At 39.0% G+C, this 16142-nt stretch overlaps 1 protein-coding gene across 1 annotated transcript in view; it reads right to left on the reverse strand.

Annotated features, from left to right (window-relative positions):
* The window catches only part of LOC306878347 (collagen alpha-1(XIV) chain-like), a 137235-nt gene that overhangs the window by 3810 nt on the left and 117283 nt on the right, over positions 1-16142 (reverse strand). Inside the window, exons 40-47 of the mRNA XM_079430630.1 lie at positions 11649-11702; positions 8070-8123; positions 7916-7987; positions 6028-6063; positions 4618-4684; positions 4310-4498; positions 2131-2208; positions 1435-1590 (exon numbers count right to left, since the gene is read on the reverse strand). Coding sequence (XP_079286756.1) covers positions 1435-1590; positions 2131-2208; positions 4310-4498; positions 4618-4684; positions 6028-6063; positions 7916-7987; positions 8070-8123; positions 11649-11702 — 706 coding nt within the window. The remainder of the gene's footprint in view (positions 1-1434; positions 1591-2130; positions 2209-4309; positions 4499-4617; positions 4685-6027; positions 6064-7915; positions 7988-8069; positions 8124-11648; positions 11703-16142) is intronic.

Consider the following 16142-nt stretch of genomic DNA (forward strand, 5'->3'; position numbering starts at 1 on the left):
TCATTAACAGTTATGGAAATACAATCTCAAGCGAGAATGTGCGAAGTACTTCAAAAGGCCGTGGAGAGTTACAGTATGGAAGATAGTGTGGTATGTTCCCTCATCAGTTTGCTGTATGGTGATTATTCTCAGTGAAGCCTGAAGCAGTCTTAAACCCACAGCTCTATGAGGAATCGTCAGGGACGCTGTTACCAGACAAACTCTATAATTGACTTTCAGATGTTCAGTATCCATGGTTACCTTGACAACTACATGCTGATTTCATTGGGTTTCATTCACTAACTGGGCATACGCACCTGTTTGTACATAGAACTTGAATGTTTTCATTTGTCTGACTGTCTATCTAGCTATCCATCTCTTTGTCTCTGTCTATCACATCTTTTAATCCATCCATCTATCATTTGTACTGTCTCATATCATATTGTATTGTATCCTATTATCATCTCATATCATCATATCGTATTATCGTACCATACCGTATTGTATCACAGCCATACATTAATCCATCTATCCATCTGCCTATAGTGTCCAACCATCCATCCAACCACCCACCCACGCACGCACACATTCATCCATCCACCCACCCACCCAAGCACCCATTCATCCATCCACCCATCCTATCTATCCTTCCATTCATCCACCCACCCACCCATTCATCCATCCAACCACCCACCCACGCACGCACACATTCATCCATCCACCCACCCACCCAAGCACCCATTCATCCATCCACCCATCCTATCTATCCTTCCATTCATCCACCCACCCACCCATTCATCCATCCAACCACCCACCCACGCACGCACACATTCATCTATCCACCCACCCACCCAAGCACCCATTCATCCATCCACCCATCCTATCCATCCTTCCATTCATCCATCCACCCACCCATTCATCCATCCACCCACCCATTCATCCATCCACCCGTCCTTCCATCCATCCTTCCTTCCATCCGTCCACCCATTCATCCATCCCCCCATCCATCCATCCAATTCCATACCCACCCTATCTAGCCATGACAAGTTTTGCTTTTCTAGTTAAAAAATTACAGTTGAATGAATTTCAGTTAATTTTGTCTTTACTTACTAATATTCTAATTCAAATGGCAATTGTACATCCTGTTTGCTACTTCAATTCATATTCAGGAAGCAGAGTGGAGAGTGGATTTGGCTTAAGCTGTTTTTTATATTGGTGTGTCAATGCTTGTGGGCGTATGTTATTCTAATTACTGCTGTCATTTAGAATAATCTGCATTCAACATACAAACAAATATGTTCATTTGTCATAAATGTAGTGGAAATTTCATCTGAGAACCTTTTCTTCATGCATACTGTAAGATCACATTGAAAGTACCTGTTAGAATAAAGTTTGACTTCAATTGAGAAACCTTGACAGATAGAGGGAGAGAGAGGAAGAGAAGGAGAGGATTACCTCCAACGTTGTATCCGATGCAGGAGTTCTGGTCACAATAACCGGGGGGTCCAGCAGAACCAGAGCTACCAGGGATACCTGGACGGCCTGAGGTGCCTTGAATTCCAGGTCTCCCTGGAGGGCCCTGACTTCCTGTCCGACCTTCTCCAGGAGGCCCTGAGTGGGATCAGACATTGGCCATTAACATCTGCCTCACAAAACCCTGCTGAAATTCAGACCCAATGTGTGTCTGGATTCCTTCCTCACAAAATACAAGTTTTAGCCTTTTCCAGTCCATATCCTTCTCAGATGTCACTGGTTGTTACAGCTATGTTGCTTCAATGAATCTCATTTGTGAAGAGTATTGATCAAAACGCAATTAACAGCGAGTCAACGCTGACATTTTTCAAAGTCTACCAACCAGCCGTACTGCTAAAATCGATATGAAAACATTTCTCCGTGACCCAAATATTGTTTCAATATCTGCTTGATATTCTAGACAGGAATCAAAGGAACCAAAAGTAGATCAAGATGTGTGCAGAGGTTATTAAAAGTTTGCAAGCTTGTGTTTTCTTTGACAGAGGACATTTAATAATGAAAACTCCTGTAGTCTGTGTAATAGAAAGAATTTGAATTGAAATTATTTTTTTTACTACTGGCTTGAGGACAAAGAAGTCATTGATTTTGACTTATATGTAACATTTAACAGTCTCTTACCTGGGGGCCCTGGAGGACCACGAGGGCCTTGTGTCCCGATCCCTGGACTGCCCTTTTCTCCCCTTTCTCCTGGGAGACCTGGACAAAGAGAGACGGGCATCTGTTAGAACATGCAAACAAACCCATCTGAAGAAGCTGTATCCTTCTCTTTCCATGTGATTTAACTTATTTCACACCGTTATGAAACCATAAGGGAAGAAATAAAAGACCTGGATGGTGTTAATAACACATCCTGACAGGTCTGATGTGGCTGATCTGTCAGTGGGAGCTACAGCAGAAGGGAATAACTTATTTAAGTGAAGGACAACCTAAATCGCAATAGTTTTCTCACACAAATCAATCAGAATCTATCTATAGAATCTTTCTTTCTTTAAGAAGTCAACATTGGAATTGAAAACAGTAAGTGGTCAATGCTCCAACTGATCCAATTAACATCTACTTGCAGATGCTGTAACTACACCAAAAAGCACATTAAAATGAATGGGAATAAGATTTCCTTGAAACATGGTTCATTTGTCCAAACTGTTGTCTCTAAGTGTCTGAACACTGAATGTAAGCAGCTTTTTTGCCCCACAGGCAGTCTGATCTTCATCACCTCTGAACAACACTGACAATCTAAAAAATAACTTCTGAATAAGATTCCTCATTATAGGCCCCATGTTAACATAAACAGACAAATATCCCCCCCTATGTTATCCCTCATTAGAAGCTCTGTTTTGCATTGACTGCATCATAACAATGCTCTGCATGTTCCTGTTTGATATCTGAATGTTTGAGTGCACAGATCCCTGAGAGAAGCAGTAATGATGGTGAAATATCTCATGCTGAAACCTCAGGCTGTGTGTCAGAGCTCTTCTAATTGAGGACAGGAGACTCAGCAGTGTGGACACTCACTCATGATAAAGACTCTGGCTGAGAGTTGCTCTTGGCAGGAAGGTCATGCAGATCTAATGCAATTGGTGTACAGTCGTATTCAGGGGATAGAAAGTTCCAGATTTTTTGTTTTTTAGTCACACACACAAAAAAATGCTATGGACCAGCTTAAAAAAAAAAATACTCTTTTGTCACAGCCAAATTTATTAGTTTTTCTCAAATTATATTTATAGTTTGGTTCAAACATTGATTTAATATTTATCAAACATATTTATTACCTAAGTATAAGGATTATTTTATATAAAGATCATACCATACTTAATGACTTTTTTAGACAAGCCAAACTGTTTGATGCAGATCTAAAATATTATTTAGAGGTTTTTACAACTTTATTTCACCATAAACATAACCTAAATTAGCTATAATATGAAAGTATAATTTTCACTTAATATAAAAATTTTAAAAATGGTTTGTTATTTAATGTTTATTTTATTTTGTCTTTGTCTAAAATATGCATCATATTTGCTGTAACGTTCTAAAAAAGATTAATAAAACCCTCACTAAACTGCACATCAACACATCTGGTATAAAGCGAAAATACTACACAAATTTTAAACAAAACCATTTCTTTTACATTGTTTCTATGGGAAGTGTTATTTTAGACCAATTTTTAGATGGAGCTTTAAGGCAAACTGGACGTTTCACTTTTTCAGTGCAGTTTGTGGTTACTTAAGAGGCTGTCAACCTCAATTCAACTGTTACATACTAAAGAGACTAAAGCATTTGCAGTGCTTTGTGGCATCTTTGAAGTAGTTGTTCTTGGCTTACTAACATTGCCCATTAAAAAGAGTTAGTAGTTTACATATTGTTTATGATGACAGGTGGTATAGCCAGGAGGTTAGCCAGGGCTGTCAGCCAAGATGTTAACAAAATTTATCATGGATGGAGTCACAGAGGTCTTACTAATGTTCAGTATTATTATAGCTACAAGATCTCTAATTAACCTTAAGCTGCAGGAGCAACATTTCTATCCAACAACTAATCATTCTTCATAATATGTATACTAGACTAGCCCAGAACTCACTGTGCATTTTGTTTATGCATCTAATACTGACATACTAATTTTGCTATTATTCCTCAAACTCAGCTACTACTTTTCCACAATTTAATCTTCAGAACTTCTGTTTTAACTTTCCCCCAACAATTTAATGCCTACAAATTCAAAACACATGTTCGTATTGTTGTATTCAGCAGTGTACAGTGTATAGTGACGCAGTGGGTTATTATCACATGTAAAAATGTTTACCTCTCTCTCCTGGACGGCCATTTTGCCCACTGGCTCCAGGGAATCCTGGTCTGCCAGGAGGACCCTGCTCTCCCTGTGGCCCCGGAGGTCCTGTTCGACCAGGCTCACCCGGTGGACCTGGTACTGTTCGTACCGAAACAGACTGACTGGGAATCTGGTTCAGAATAGAGTTGTAGCGAGACAAGTGACCTGAGTGGGAGGGAAAAAAAAAGAAATTCACTTAGCGGGTCAGCCGCGACTTCCTGTGAGGCATGAATATGGTAAAAGAGCATCAAATCAAATAGTATATGTACGCAAAATATACTCACTCTGAATTAGCTGTTCACAAACTTGTCGCGCTATGGCACGGACAGCAGCCTGAGACTGCATATCACCCTTCAAGAACAAACAACATGGGATTCAGATGAGGATGTACAGTATCACAGTTTTGTCATTTTAAGTTAAATATTATATTCATTTTAAACCTTAGGCACTGTGTGTAAGCTATGCACTAGGAGAGCTACAAAAAAGAAACTGTACTGTAAAATCAGTCTGATTTCCAGAGCTTAAGAACTTGAACTTATACAGAATAATGTATTCTGTTTCCTCTGGGCGCATAAAAAGAGAGAGCCGCAAAAACTGAGACAATCAATAAAAAGGCAACATATTCTGTTTGCTCTCAAAGTCTGGACAGTTTCCTGAGGATGAGCTTTAGGGTGGTGAATTCTGCCTCAGAAATACTGGATTTCGAGTGTTTCTCATATTGAGAACAACACCAAATGAATGTGTTCTTTTTAATAGATCATTCTGATAAGTGGATTAGTGGATTTGTCCATTCCATTGAACATGCTAATAATAATAATAATATATAGTATTTAAAAAAATGCAGGAAACAAGGAATTATAATATATAAATATTTTGTGGCGATAAGAGGAAAATGGCTAGTTCTGCAGCACCATGATGTTAACATGAATGTTTGTAATAAGTCATTAAATATATATTTTTTTTTATGAATACAAAAAAGGTGGTCTTCTAAAAAAACAAAAAAATCAGGAGGACAAAATATGGTCAGTATCACTCTCAGCATGATCACAGACCATTCATAGTCCACCCAATGCAAATCTCACACAGAATGCAAAGAGCTGAAAAGCGACCGTTCCATCGTGATTTTGCCTGATTTTTTCTGCTACACAAATTGTGAGAGTCAGTTTTTCATCAGTCTGCTACTAAAAAAAAAAAAAGAACGAAAAAAACTCATGCTGCAACAATGAAAGTTTCTGAGGAAGAACTATTTTAGTTGCAAATTTTGGATTTTAGGTCACAGTTTATTTAAAGGTCCAATTCACCCAATTTAACACTCTCCACACACCCTTTGTGTGGTGGCCGGTATCACAGCAGTGGAGAAATCAGAAACGAAGAATGAAAACACAAATATTTTATTGTGTGGAAGCTCTGGACTGAGTCTGACTGTGAGGCTTGATAGACAGCTTTAGCTGTACCTGTGCTACTTCTAATGCTCCCGCAGTGACTGAATTAAAAACCCCAAGCATTTGGAGAGAGTGCAAAAAAGCAAAGGAGCTATAATTCAGCGCTGCTGCTGTGATTTTTATCAAGAGGCCTGTCAGCAAGCCTCTTAATCCTGCCGCTGATAAACCGCCATTATGTGTGCCACCCGAGTGCCACATGCCTCCACCCTAATCTAAACTCCATGACAGTTTATATGCAGATTGGAGACTCACTCTCTCTCCTCGTTCGCCTTTGGTGCCGGGAGGCCCCTGCAAAAGGAGAAAAAGAAAGTGAAGACAAACATTTCAGAATTCACAGAATGGAGAAGAAAAATACAAAAAAGTAGCACAAAGACATTAATGACTGTTTGGAGAGGGGGATTTGAATGTGAGAGCGGACCAAATCGATCACGGATGGAACGCATGAGCCAAAAACATAAAATGGATGCGTCACTGACCTAATGTGTTGGAAAACAGACTGGGATTTGTGGCCAGAGAGCCATGGCTGCTAAACAATTCTGATATCATAACATCTGGGTAAAAATGAGATGTAACCCTGAGATGGACTCATTGGAGGCTCACTGGGACTCATCGTGAGGATATGTGGTTGTTGTGCCAGACTGTGTGAGAATATGATCATAGTTTATTTAAAATACTGCATGTAATTTCACACATTGGAGTAGGAGGTTATGGCTCTATATCTATATTATAGAATTAACAAAGCCCTGCTCTTCTATAAACTGGGCCACAATTGGTCATAAAACTTGTCATCTTACTGACAATCTCTTTTCCAGAGCTTATAAAAAGAAAGACGTACAGGTTTCAAATCAGTGTTGAGAGGTTACACTGCAGTCGAGCTCTGCAGATGTTCCTCAACGACTGCGCTGGAGCATATGGTTCTACTTTACAAATCTAAGAAGAACAAATGCAAGGTAATAGAGCTCCAACTTATATAGGTGTCACTCAGCAGGAATCGTATAGAGACTGACGTTAATCCAGAATCCCTTGTGCTTCTAATATACAAATGGGAAACAAACATTTCAGCCAAAGGCTCTGTGCTCTCTCTCTGACCGGTCGGACTGTATAAGATAGATCTTTGCGGGTTGAAACTGAGCTACAGTGAGCCTAAGATCTAAGTGCTTCAAAGTAAAAACTCTACTCATGTGGAGCTGTCTGCTCCAGCATTCATAACTGATTTCTAGGCATGAATAAAGTGACTCTTCGTGATAAATACTGTAGGTGGATTTCTAGCTTCTACACACGTGGACTCAAAGCAGAAATCATCCTGCTGAATGGATCAGGCTAGTTAGTGCAGGTTTGGTGTTACTCTAGCTTGAGGATGTCCAGCCTTGCTCCTGGAGGGCCACTATCTTGCAGAGTTAATCTCAAACAAACCTGAACCAGGTAATATAGAAACTTCCAGGCAAGTGTGTTGAAGCAGGTTGGAGGTAAGCTCAGCAGGACACTGGTCCTTCAGGAGCAGAATTGGACACCTCTGGTCTAGCTGGAGGACCATTATAATCATTCTGTTTACCAGCAAAATATGGTTGGCCAACGTCTTTCTGGCAAATATGGTTAACTAAGGCAAAGTTTAACTGTAAGGATTGCTCTGCTGGCACCACGGTGATGGTAAAAGTTGTAAGTTGGCGTAAAACCCTCTTGTGTTTGCCCTGGACAACCGAGCCATCCTTATTGTTGAGCCTTGCCAAAAGAAGCCTAATGAGAACCTCAGCACATCACCACCAAATCATGCCGTTTTTTTAATCAGGTATATTCAATATCAGTTGAGTTGGGAACCAAAGGACAAATTTGCTTTATGACCTCAAAATATTTTTAATTCTGGTCTCCATATTTTCAGCTCTGGTGGTCTGGTACTTCAGTGAGAATAATGCTGGAGTCTGACAATCAAGAGAATGAGTCAGCAGTAGGACAGTCTGCCAGAATTCAATGTTCCTTCAACTAAACAAGAACTACACAAAACCACATTTATAGAACTGAGCCAAACACTTTACCTCTTGCTTAAATACAGGGACACAGACTTAATTATCAGCTGATGCCATGACTTGCAGTCTACAATATTTAGATTTTAGTCTATTCAACATGACTGTAATGTAATACTCACAGGTGTCCCCTGATCACCAATTTGCCCTGGAGATCCACTTGGTCCTCTAGCCCCAGGAGCTCCAGGGCTTCCCTAAAATGAGATATTGAGAGGACAAAAGGTTCATGACCAAGTCTCAGAAAGACACAAAGAGTGATTTTATCATGTTATATACCATTGGTCCTGGAGTGCCCTGTCTTCCCTGGGGTCCATCCTTACCCGATAGGCCCTAAAACAAAAGAATTTTGATGACCAAAATGCTTTGTTTAAAATAAAATAAAAAACTGTGGTATATCAATATAAATACAGCATAGCATCTTCTTTTAGCACATTTGTATGAAACTGTAAAATGTGGAAGTCCCAATTCTCATAACGGAATCTAAGAAACGGTAAGCAGAAATGGAGATAACACATTATGAAGTGCCAGTGCTTCCTGTACAGCTTTTCTTCAGCAAAATAAATCATTACCAAAGTTGTGAAAGTGAGTTTGTATTCTGAAATAAATATGATGAGATAAAAACTGCAAAATAATTTTGTTGTGGGCTGCACGCAAAAACAAACATACAATGAGAGGAGTCTAGTCTGATTCACAAACAAATGACTGAAACACTCCAAAAGACAAACTCACAATTTACTAGTTTGAATCAGCCTGACGAAACTCACTGAATCTATCGGTAACTCACTAAATGAACAGCATGTGTTCAACTCTGGCTGACCTCTGTATACTGGCAGCATGAACTTTTTTTGGAACAGTTCAACAGTCAACGATTCCAATGCAAAAGACCAGATACACAAAGGCTAACAGCAAAGTAACAGAACAGGTGGAAATGTGTTTTAACTGGAACGTCCATTCCACTACTGTTTTATTTTAGAATACTGGGATGCACCTGAAGTACCTCACTAAGGGATAGAGACTCAACAACAACAAATTACTGTCAGATCTGTCTGCACAAATTATATAATAAGGTTCTGACTGCTTCCTTTTAGCCAGTGATCCAACTGAGTTTAAGTGTTCTTCCACTGAACATGCCTCATTGCTCTAAATATCAGGCTCTTTTGGGAAACAGGCCAATGGAGGGAAGGGAAAACAATGTAACATTTAAATTGCCTTAAGTGTTACATACTTTTGGAGTACCACAATTCAAGAGCATAAAGCCTCAGAATAGTTTAAGTGCACGCAACATATGCAATCCTATCTGAGTGCTTGAGGTAACAGAAGTTTTTCTCTCACAGAAGCTATGTGTGTGTTGAGGTGGATAAGAACCTCCCTCAGGAAGGAGTCATGGTGGAGGCATGCTATTAACACCTTTTTGCTTTGTGCTCATATTCAATGAGGCCAAACACACCATTTATTCACTGCAACAATGACATTCCAAAACTAGAACTACATATAAATTATGTATAATTTTAAAATGTAATTTATTTCTGTGATAGCAAAGCTGAATTTCAGACTTCTAGGACTTAGTTTCACATGATCCTTCAGAAATCATTCTAATATGCTGATTTGGTGCTCAACTAACTTTTCATATTATTCTCAATATTCAAAATGGTGGTGGAAACAATCATCTTAAATTATTTCTTGTGTTGAGTTGGTGAAAATGTCTTGATCATTTTAATCATTTTCATTTAAATTATCCAATATAACAATACTCTTTAATTAGATTCAGAAATTAATTCAACTTATCAACTCCTTTTGTCTGCATTTAGAGACCTTATTAAAAAAAATGTGATATTCACATTATTGGTTAATTTTATTGCATATATAATATACTGCCAGTCCCACTTTAGTGTCAATCTAGAAATTTCACCTCTTTGTACCACGCTTTGTACAGTTGTTCAATTGCCTGCATGAAGTCTGTTCCGTATCCCAGAAATACTGAATAATTTCTTCAGCATTTCATTGTGTGCCGCTTACAGGCAAGACAACCCGTTAGTTAACCTTGGAACTGTAATAATATTCTTTTACAAATGTTCTGTTTAGAGATTATCATAAGTTCAAAGCCAAACATCTGCTTTCTTTGTTAAACTGTCATAGTGAGTTACTGTGTATGAAACCACAGCAGATTTATCCTTCAGCCTGCTTTAAATCAGCCCAGTAAGCAGCAGTGTGGTCTGAAACACCTCCATTTGTGCTCCTTGTTTTTCTTTTCTGATGCAAAATGACAGATTTAGTCAAACATTTCCACTCAGGCTGCTCATTACAAAACAGAGATGGCGAATTTGCACTCTCTCACTAAGACATTGACATTTAATTACACCACACGGCTTTGGGAATGGTAATCGAATAACCACCTCATGCATATTTTTCATTACAGTTCACAGAATAAGTCTAGAGATCCTTTTTTCAATCTTAATCTGTATAGGCTACATACGTTTATGCGATTCCTCTCTTTTAGGAATGACGATATTAAACATCTCTCTATCTGTGACAACACATGCAGCGCAAAACACCTAGACTAGGACGCAATTATATTTCACATGTTACATGTGAGCTGATACTAAAATCATTTTAAGAATCTGTAAATAACGTGCGTGATTCTGAAATGTCAAGTGAGGCTTTGTTTACAAGTTGCTTAATTTGGTTTGGAGACGAGGAACAAAATCAATAACAAAAACAAACATGTTGAGCGCTTATTATGACAGTCTAGCGGGACAGATCTGATTAGTTCAGGTTGTGGTGTTATTGACTAGCAGTCCTGTAAATTGAATCTGTGAGTCAGGGCCTCCATCAGTGTAATCAGATCTGTTCAGACACAGAAGAACACATAAGCTTAATTTGATAAGCCGCCCATGTGGAATCGTTCTTATGCTGCATGACTGAAAGTGCGTTTACTTAATAATATCACTCAGGCCATCAAAGTTAACTCATGCATTAAAGCATTAATTATGAATTAATTATTCAAAAAACAGTGGTCTAAAAATGAATGCATTAATGCAAAATTAACGCAAATTAACAATTTATGCCCCCTGACCCGTATGTAAATTCCGTCGTAAGTAATTTTCCTTCCAGTGAAAGTTTGAAGTACCACTTAAATGCAAGGTGTATTTTTGCAAATTCTGCAGGGGATCATCCCACCTCCCATGGCAAGAACTGTTCATGCAGGATGGAGTGCAAAGAATGGAAAAGTACACAGGGGTTTCCATATGCATTTTTAACAGATGCTAAAAACATTGAGATGTGACTAACTGTATCTGTATGACTGTTTAAATAAAATATTACATTTATTTTAATAAAATCAAATAAAATCACAAACAATTATCTAAAAATATACAAAAAATATGACAATTAATAAATAAAACTAAAAAATACACTGAAAATTTACATAATGTTAATGGTAAAAGACAGACAAAATCTTACTGTTACTGATTAGTAACAGTTTTTGGAAGCAATTTACATTGAAAACCATAAATTTCTCAGAATTCTCTGGGTTTTCATGAAAAGAACTGTTTCTTCTTAGATTTTTCTTATCAGTTATTTACATAACTATGTACGGTTTTATTTTCATCTTATGTTGTGAATTCAATGTTCACTGTATTTTTAGTGTTAGTGTTTAGTGTTAATTTTAGTGTTGACAGTGGTGATGGTGTTTTGTATTTGTATTTGTGCACCATCTATAAAACAATTACCAAAACTGTTTGACAACCCTGAATATTACATAAAGTAATTTGTAATGGTACAACTTCCTCAGCTTATCTGATATCATCATAAAGAACTAACAATATAGTTTGAATTGAGTTTATGAAAAACACTTACTCTCTGTCCTGGAGATCCATCTCGGCCTGGTCCTCCACTGGCACCTGGTACACCCTGAAAGTAAATAAACAAAACAACATAATCAATGACAGACATAGCTGTTTACAAAACCTTTGCAGAGTAATAAATGTTCAGCCCTATTGTTTCACGTGGCCACTGGCATACACAGAACGTCTCCCATTCACACCGGCTACGATATTGACATTATCAAAGTACTCAATCTCAAGGCTGAGGAGGTAATCGAAAGTGAGGACAGTTTGTGTGATCTGAGTCGTTGTGATTTGAAGAGCTGCTCTGCTATGATATCTTACATAAAAAGAACATAAACACTAGTGTAGTCCTTGAAGATCAGGGCAACCAAACGACTCAGTGTTTTTGTACCCACAATGAAAATCAATTCCAGTCCATTGACTTACATTGTATGGAACCCATTGACTTTCATTGTAAGGGCAAACACATTTGAAAGAAACATTTTTTAAATATCTTCCTTGTGTCCCACAGAACTAACAAAGTCATACAGATTTGGAAGGGTGAGTAGAATTATTTTTTTGGGTTAACCATCCTTTAATGCACTAAATTCACAAGAAACACCAGGACTGTGGCACAGTTTGAAATGTCTACTACAGACGTCACTGCTTCCATCTCAGCAATTAGCATTTTCCACCTACCATTTGCATAAAGTTGAGCATTTCTCTGCTTTTTATTGCTGTCACCACTGGCATCGCTCTTCTAACAATCCCATAATCCCCTGCACAAACCTGCCGCTCATCTTCTACAGAGCATGAACTGAAAATGCTCATCTCCAGGTGAGCATGTACAAATATGTTAATTTAGATGAAACTGTCTTCATAATGATATGATATGATACTACGAATCAAGAAGTTGAACTCAACATCACCCCATATATCAGCACCACACACATACTAAAATGGGCTTCATCGTTTCATCACAAGTGGACTCGTAATTCTGAAACTGTGTGTGAGGGCACCCATAACAGTATTATATACGGGGCTCTCAGCGCCAGCGGCAGAGACAGACCACGGAAGAGATGCAGCACATGATATGGAGGACTGGCAACCTGCAGCCAATGAATATAATTCACAGGCTGACAGGATAGATTAGCCCTGAGTGAGAACTATGGGTGTCTCTGCTGCAGTACGGCAAAGACCACTTCTTCCTTACTGCCAACATAACTCTGAAAGAACTCAATACCGGCTGCTAATAGAAGAGAGTGTGCGGATGGCCCCTCTGCTTAAAGGAGGATATCCATCTCAAGCCTAGACATCTATACTGGAAGACTGAGGAACGTATGTGTGTGTGTGTGTGTGTGTGTGTGTGTTTGTACTTTGACCACTGGAAAAGCCAGGATGTTCTTTTCGTCACCCTGGAGAACTCTAGGGGATTTTTCCTGAGTAGAATGACTACTATGAATTCCATCCTGCCTGCTTAGAATTGTCTTTTGCGTTAAGGCACATTGGATTCTCCCTCAAATAAGATCTTAATATGATAATTTTCATGTCAAAATGCTTTATTATTATTAGGCAGAGGAGTGTGGTGGACTGAAATGAGTAGGAAGAGAAGCTGGGTTTGGTTTCCCAATGTACACATTTTTTCAGATGTTTGGAGTCAGTAAGATTTTTAAATGTTTTTGAAAGAAGTCTCTTATGTTATTTAAACAATAACTCAGCAAAAAGAGTAATATAGTGTTCAATTGACCTATCGATAAGCCCCGCCCCCTGTTGCTCCATCGGACAAACAAACGGAGTTGCTCACTGTTTTACAATGACAGCACAATTTTGGACACAGAAGGCCACCAAATGGGAATTAAATATTCCATGGGGGATTTATAAAATATTTTAAAAAATAAATACGGTGGGTAACTCGAAGCGAGGGTTTACAGATCACAATGTAAGCGTGAGAAGTCTCATATTATGGTCGATCATCATGATCGTGGATGACAACATGCAGGATTAACACTGTTCATGTATCCCAGGGTACGATTCAATTAATGTACATTTAACCAGTTTAATATGGAGAGGCACTGACATGTAGACCTTCGTTTATGTGTTTTTGACCTACACTGTACAAGACGCGAGAACAGTCCGTTATTTAGGTTTGTACGTTAGCATGGACTCACTAACTTTGACGTTAGCTAGTTTTAGCCAGAGATACCTCGCTAAAGCACAAGATAACATTAACGTTCTGCTTGAGAAAAATTGTTACTTAATGAGTTCATAACAACCAGAAAATGAAAGTTTTTGTCTTCATTTGTATTGAGGTTCAATACTTAGGGACATTTTGCTCTGTTTTGTTTGGATTCAGGAAATGTAATAAAATAAATTATATTGCCTATCCTCTCAGGATACCTGGAATCAGTATTACAAGTATCCCAGGCACATTGTTTTTCCATTTTTGAAGCATAAACCCTATAAAACCGATGCGAGCTTCGGATCTTCCAATGTTTCTCTATGGCGCTGAAACCTAAAGATGTCAGAGTTACGCTCCCCGTGCAACTGATACTCGATTGCCATTGGCTAGTCTGCGTTCGAGGGGAGGGGCTTACCGATAGGTCAATTCAGACATCATTCTATTATGCTGAAATTGTGCTCAACCATTTCATTTTTTATTAGCAGTGTTGAAAACCATTGTGCTGCTTAATATTTTTGTGGAAACCATGATTTCTTTTTTAAGATTCTTTGATGAATAGAAAGTCCCATTCAACTTCAACATTCCACTCTCTCCTAGCCTCATTTGATCTTAAAAGACTAACCACCACATGAGCTCACAAGTCAGGAAAACAGCTCAACCTCATTTGGTGAAACCTCTGCAAATTTATGATAATTTCTTCACTACTTTTGGTTTACAACTTACTTCTTGTGTGCCACCAACCCTTCTGCCAGTTGCATTCAGACAAAACCTGCTCCCTTTCTCCTTCCAAACGTTCCTCATTTGTGCCATCCTGTCTTCAATCTCCCACACAATTCTCATCACTGGATGCGAATAGTGCCACAGACACTTTATGCTCCACTTTAACTTCTTGTCTAGACAATATCTGTCCTCTCTCCTGGCCAGCACATTCTACTCCCTCCAACCCCAGATTGTCTGATGTTCTCAATGAACACTGCTCCACACTCAAGGATGCATGAAGAAAATGGCACAAATCCAGCTGACCCGAGTATGTATCAGTCACTGCTTTCTTTCTATTTTTTCTGCAAAGGTCCATACTGCCAAAACTTCATATTTTCACAACAAGATCAACAGCTACACGCAAACTCTTCAGAACATTCAACTCTCTCCTCTGCCCCCCTCTGCCATTTCCCACCACCTCTTTAACAGCTGATGAATTTGCCAATTTTTTTCAAATACAAATCTAGACTCATCAGCGGTCAGTTTTTCAGTTTTCTCACACAGTAACCGACCACATCTACAGCCAACAATCTCCTCTCCTCATTTTCTCATAGAGGCAGAAGTATCTAAACTTCTCCACTCCAGTCATCCTCCACCATGCCCTTTAGTCCCCATTCCCTCACACCTTCTACAAGCTATTTCACCTACACTTTGACCAGTAAAACATCAGCATCTCTCCACACAGGCTCGGGTAACCCCACTGCTTAAAAACTACAGTAAACACCTCCCGTTCATAGCAAAAACACATAAACAAGTTGTTTTCAACCAGGTATCATCTTTCGTTCCACAGAATAACCGGTTGGATTAGAACCAATCAGCTTTCAAAAGTGGACATTTGAATGAGACTGTATTACTGTCAGTCACAGAATCCTTGCCGATTGTGAAAGTTCAAATTTTTCTGGATCTAACTGCCGTTTTGACACTGTCAATCATCACATCCCTCTGTCCACCCTCTCATCACTGGGTAACACAGAAACTCTACTCTTCACTGGTTTGAATCCTATACCTCATAGGTCTTTCAGGGTTGCCTGGAGGGTTTCCCTCAGGTTCATTTCTCAAGGATCAGTTCTTGGACCCCTTCTCTTCTCCATATACACTACAGCACTGGGGACTACCATATAGGCACATGGATTATCCTACCATTGCTATGCTGATGACACACAGCTTTATTTTTTTATTTCAATGAGATGATCCAAAGATTGCTGCACGGATCCCAGACTGCCTGGTAGGCGATCTCGGCATGGATGAAAGAATATCACCTCCAGCTGAACTTAGCAAAGACAGAGCTTCTCGTTTTCCCTGCCACTCCAGCTGTACAGCACAATTACACCATCCTGCAAGGTTCATCAACAATTATCTCATCAAATTTGGTCCGAAATCTTGGGGTAATCTTTCATGACCAGCTGTCCTTCAAAGACAGCATGATCATGTAGTTTTGCATTGCACAATATCAGGAAGTTCAGGTCCTTTCTAATAGAGCATGCTGCACAACTTCTTGTCCAGGCCCTTGTCACTTCTAGAATGGACTTTTTTAATGCTCTTCTGGCTGGACTTCCATCATGTGCAATCAAACCTCTACAAAGGATT

Source organism: Barbus barbus (genome assembly GCF_936440315.1).
Source record: "Barbus barbus genome assembly, chromosome: 12".
Taxonomy (NCBI): domain Eukaryota; kingdom Metazoa; phylum Chordata; class Actinopteri; order Cypriniformes; family Cyprinidae; genus Barbus; species Barbus barbus.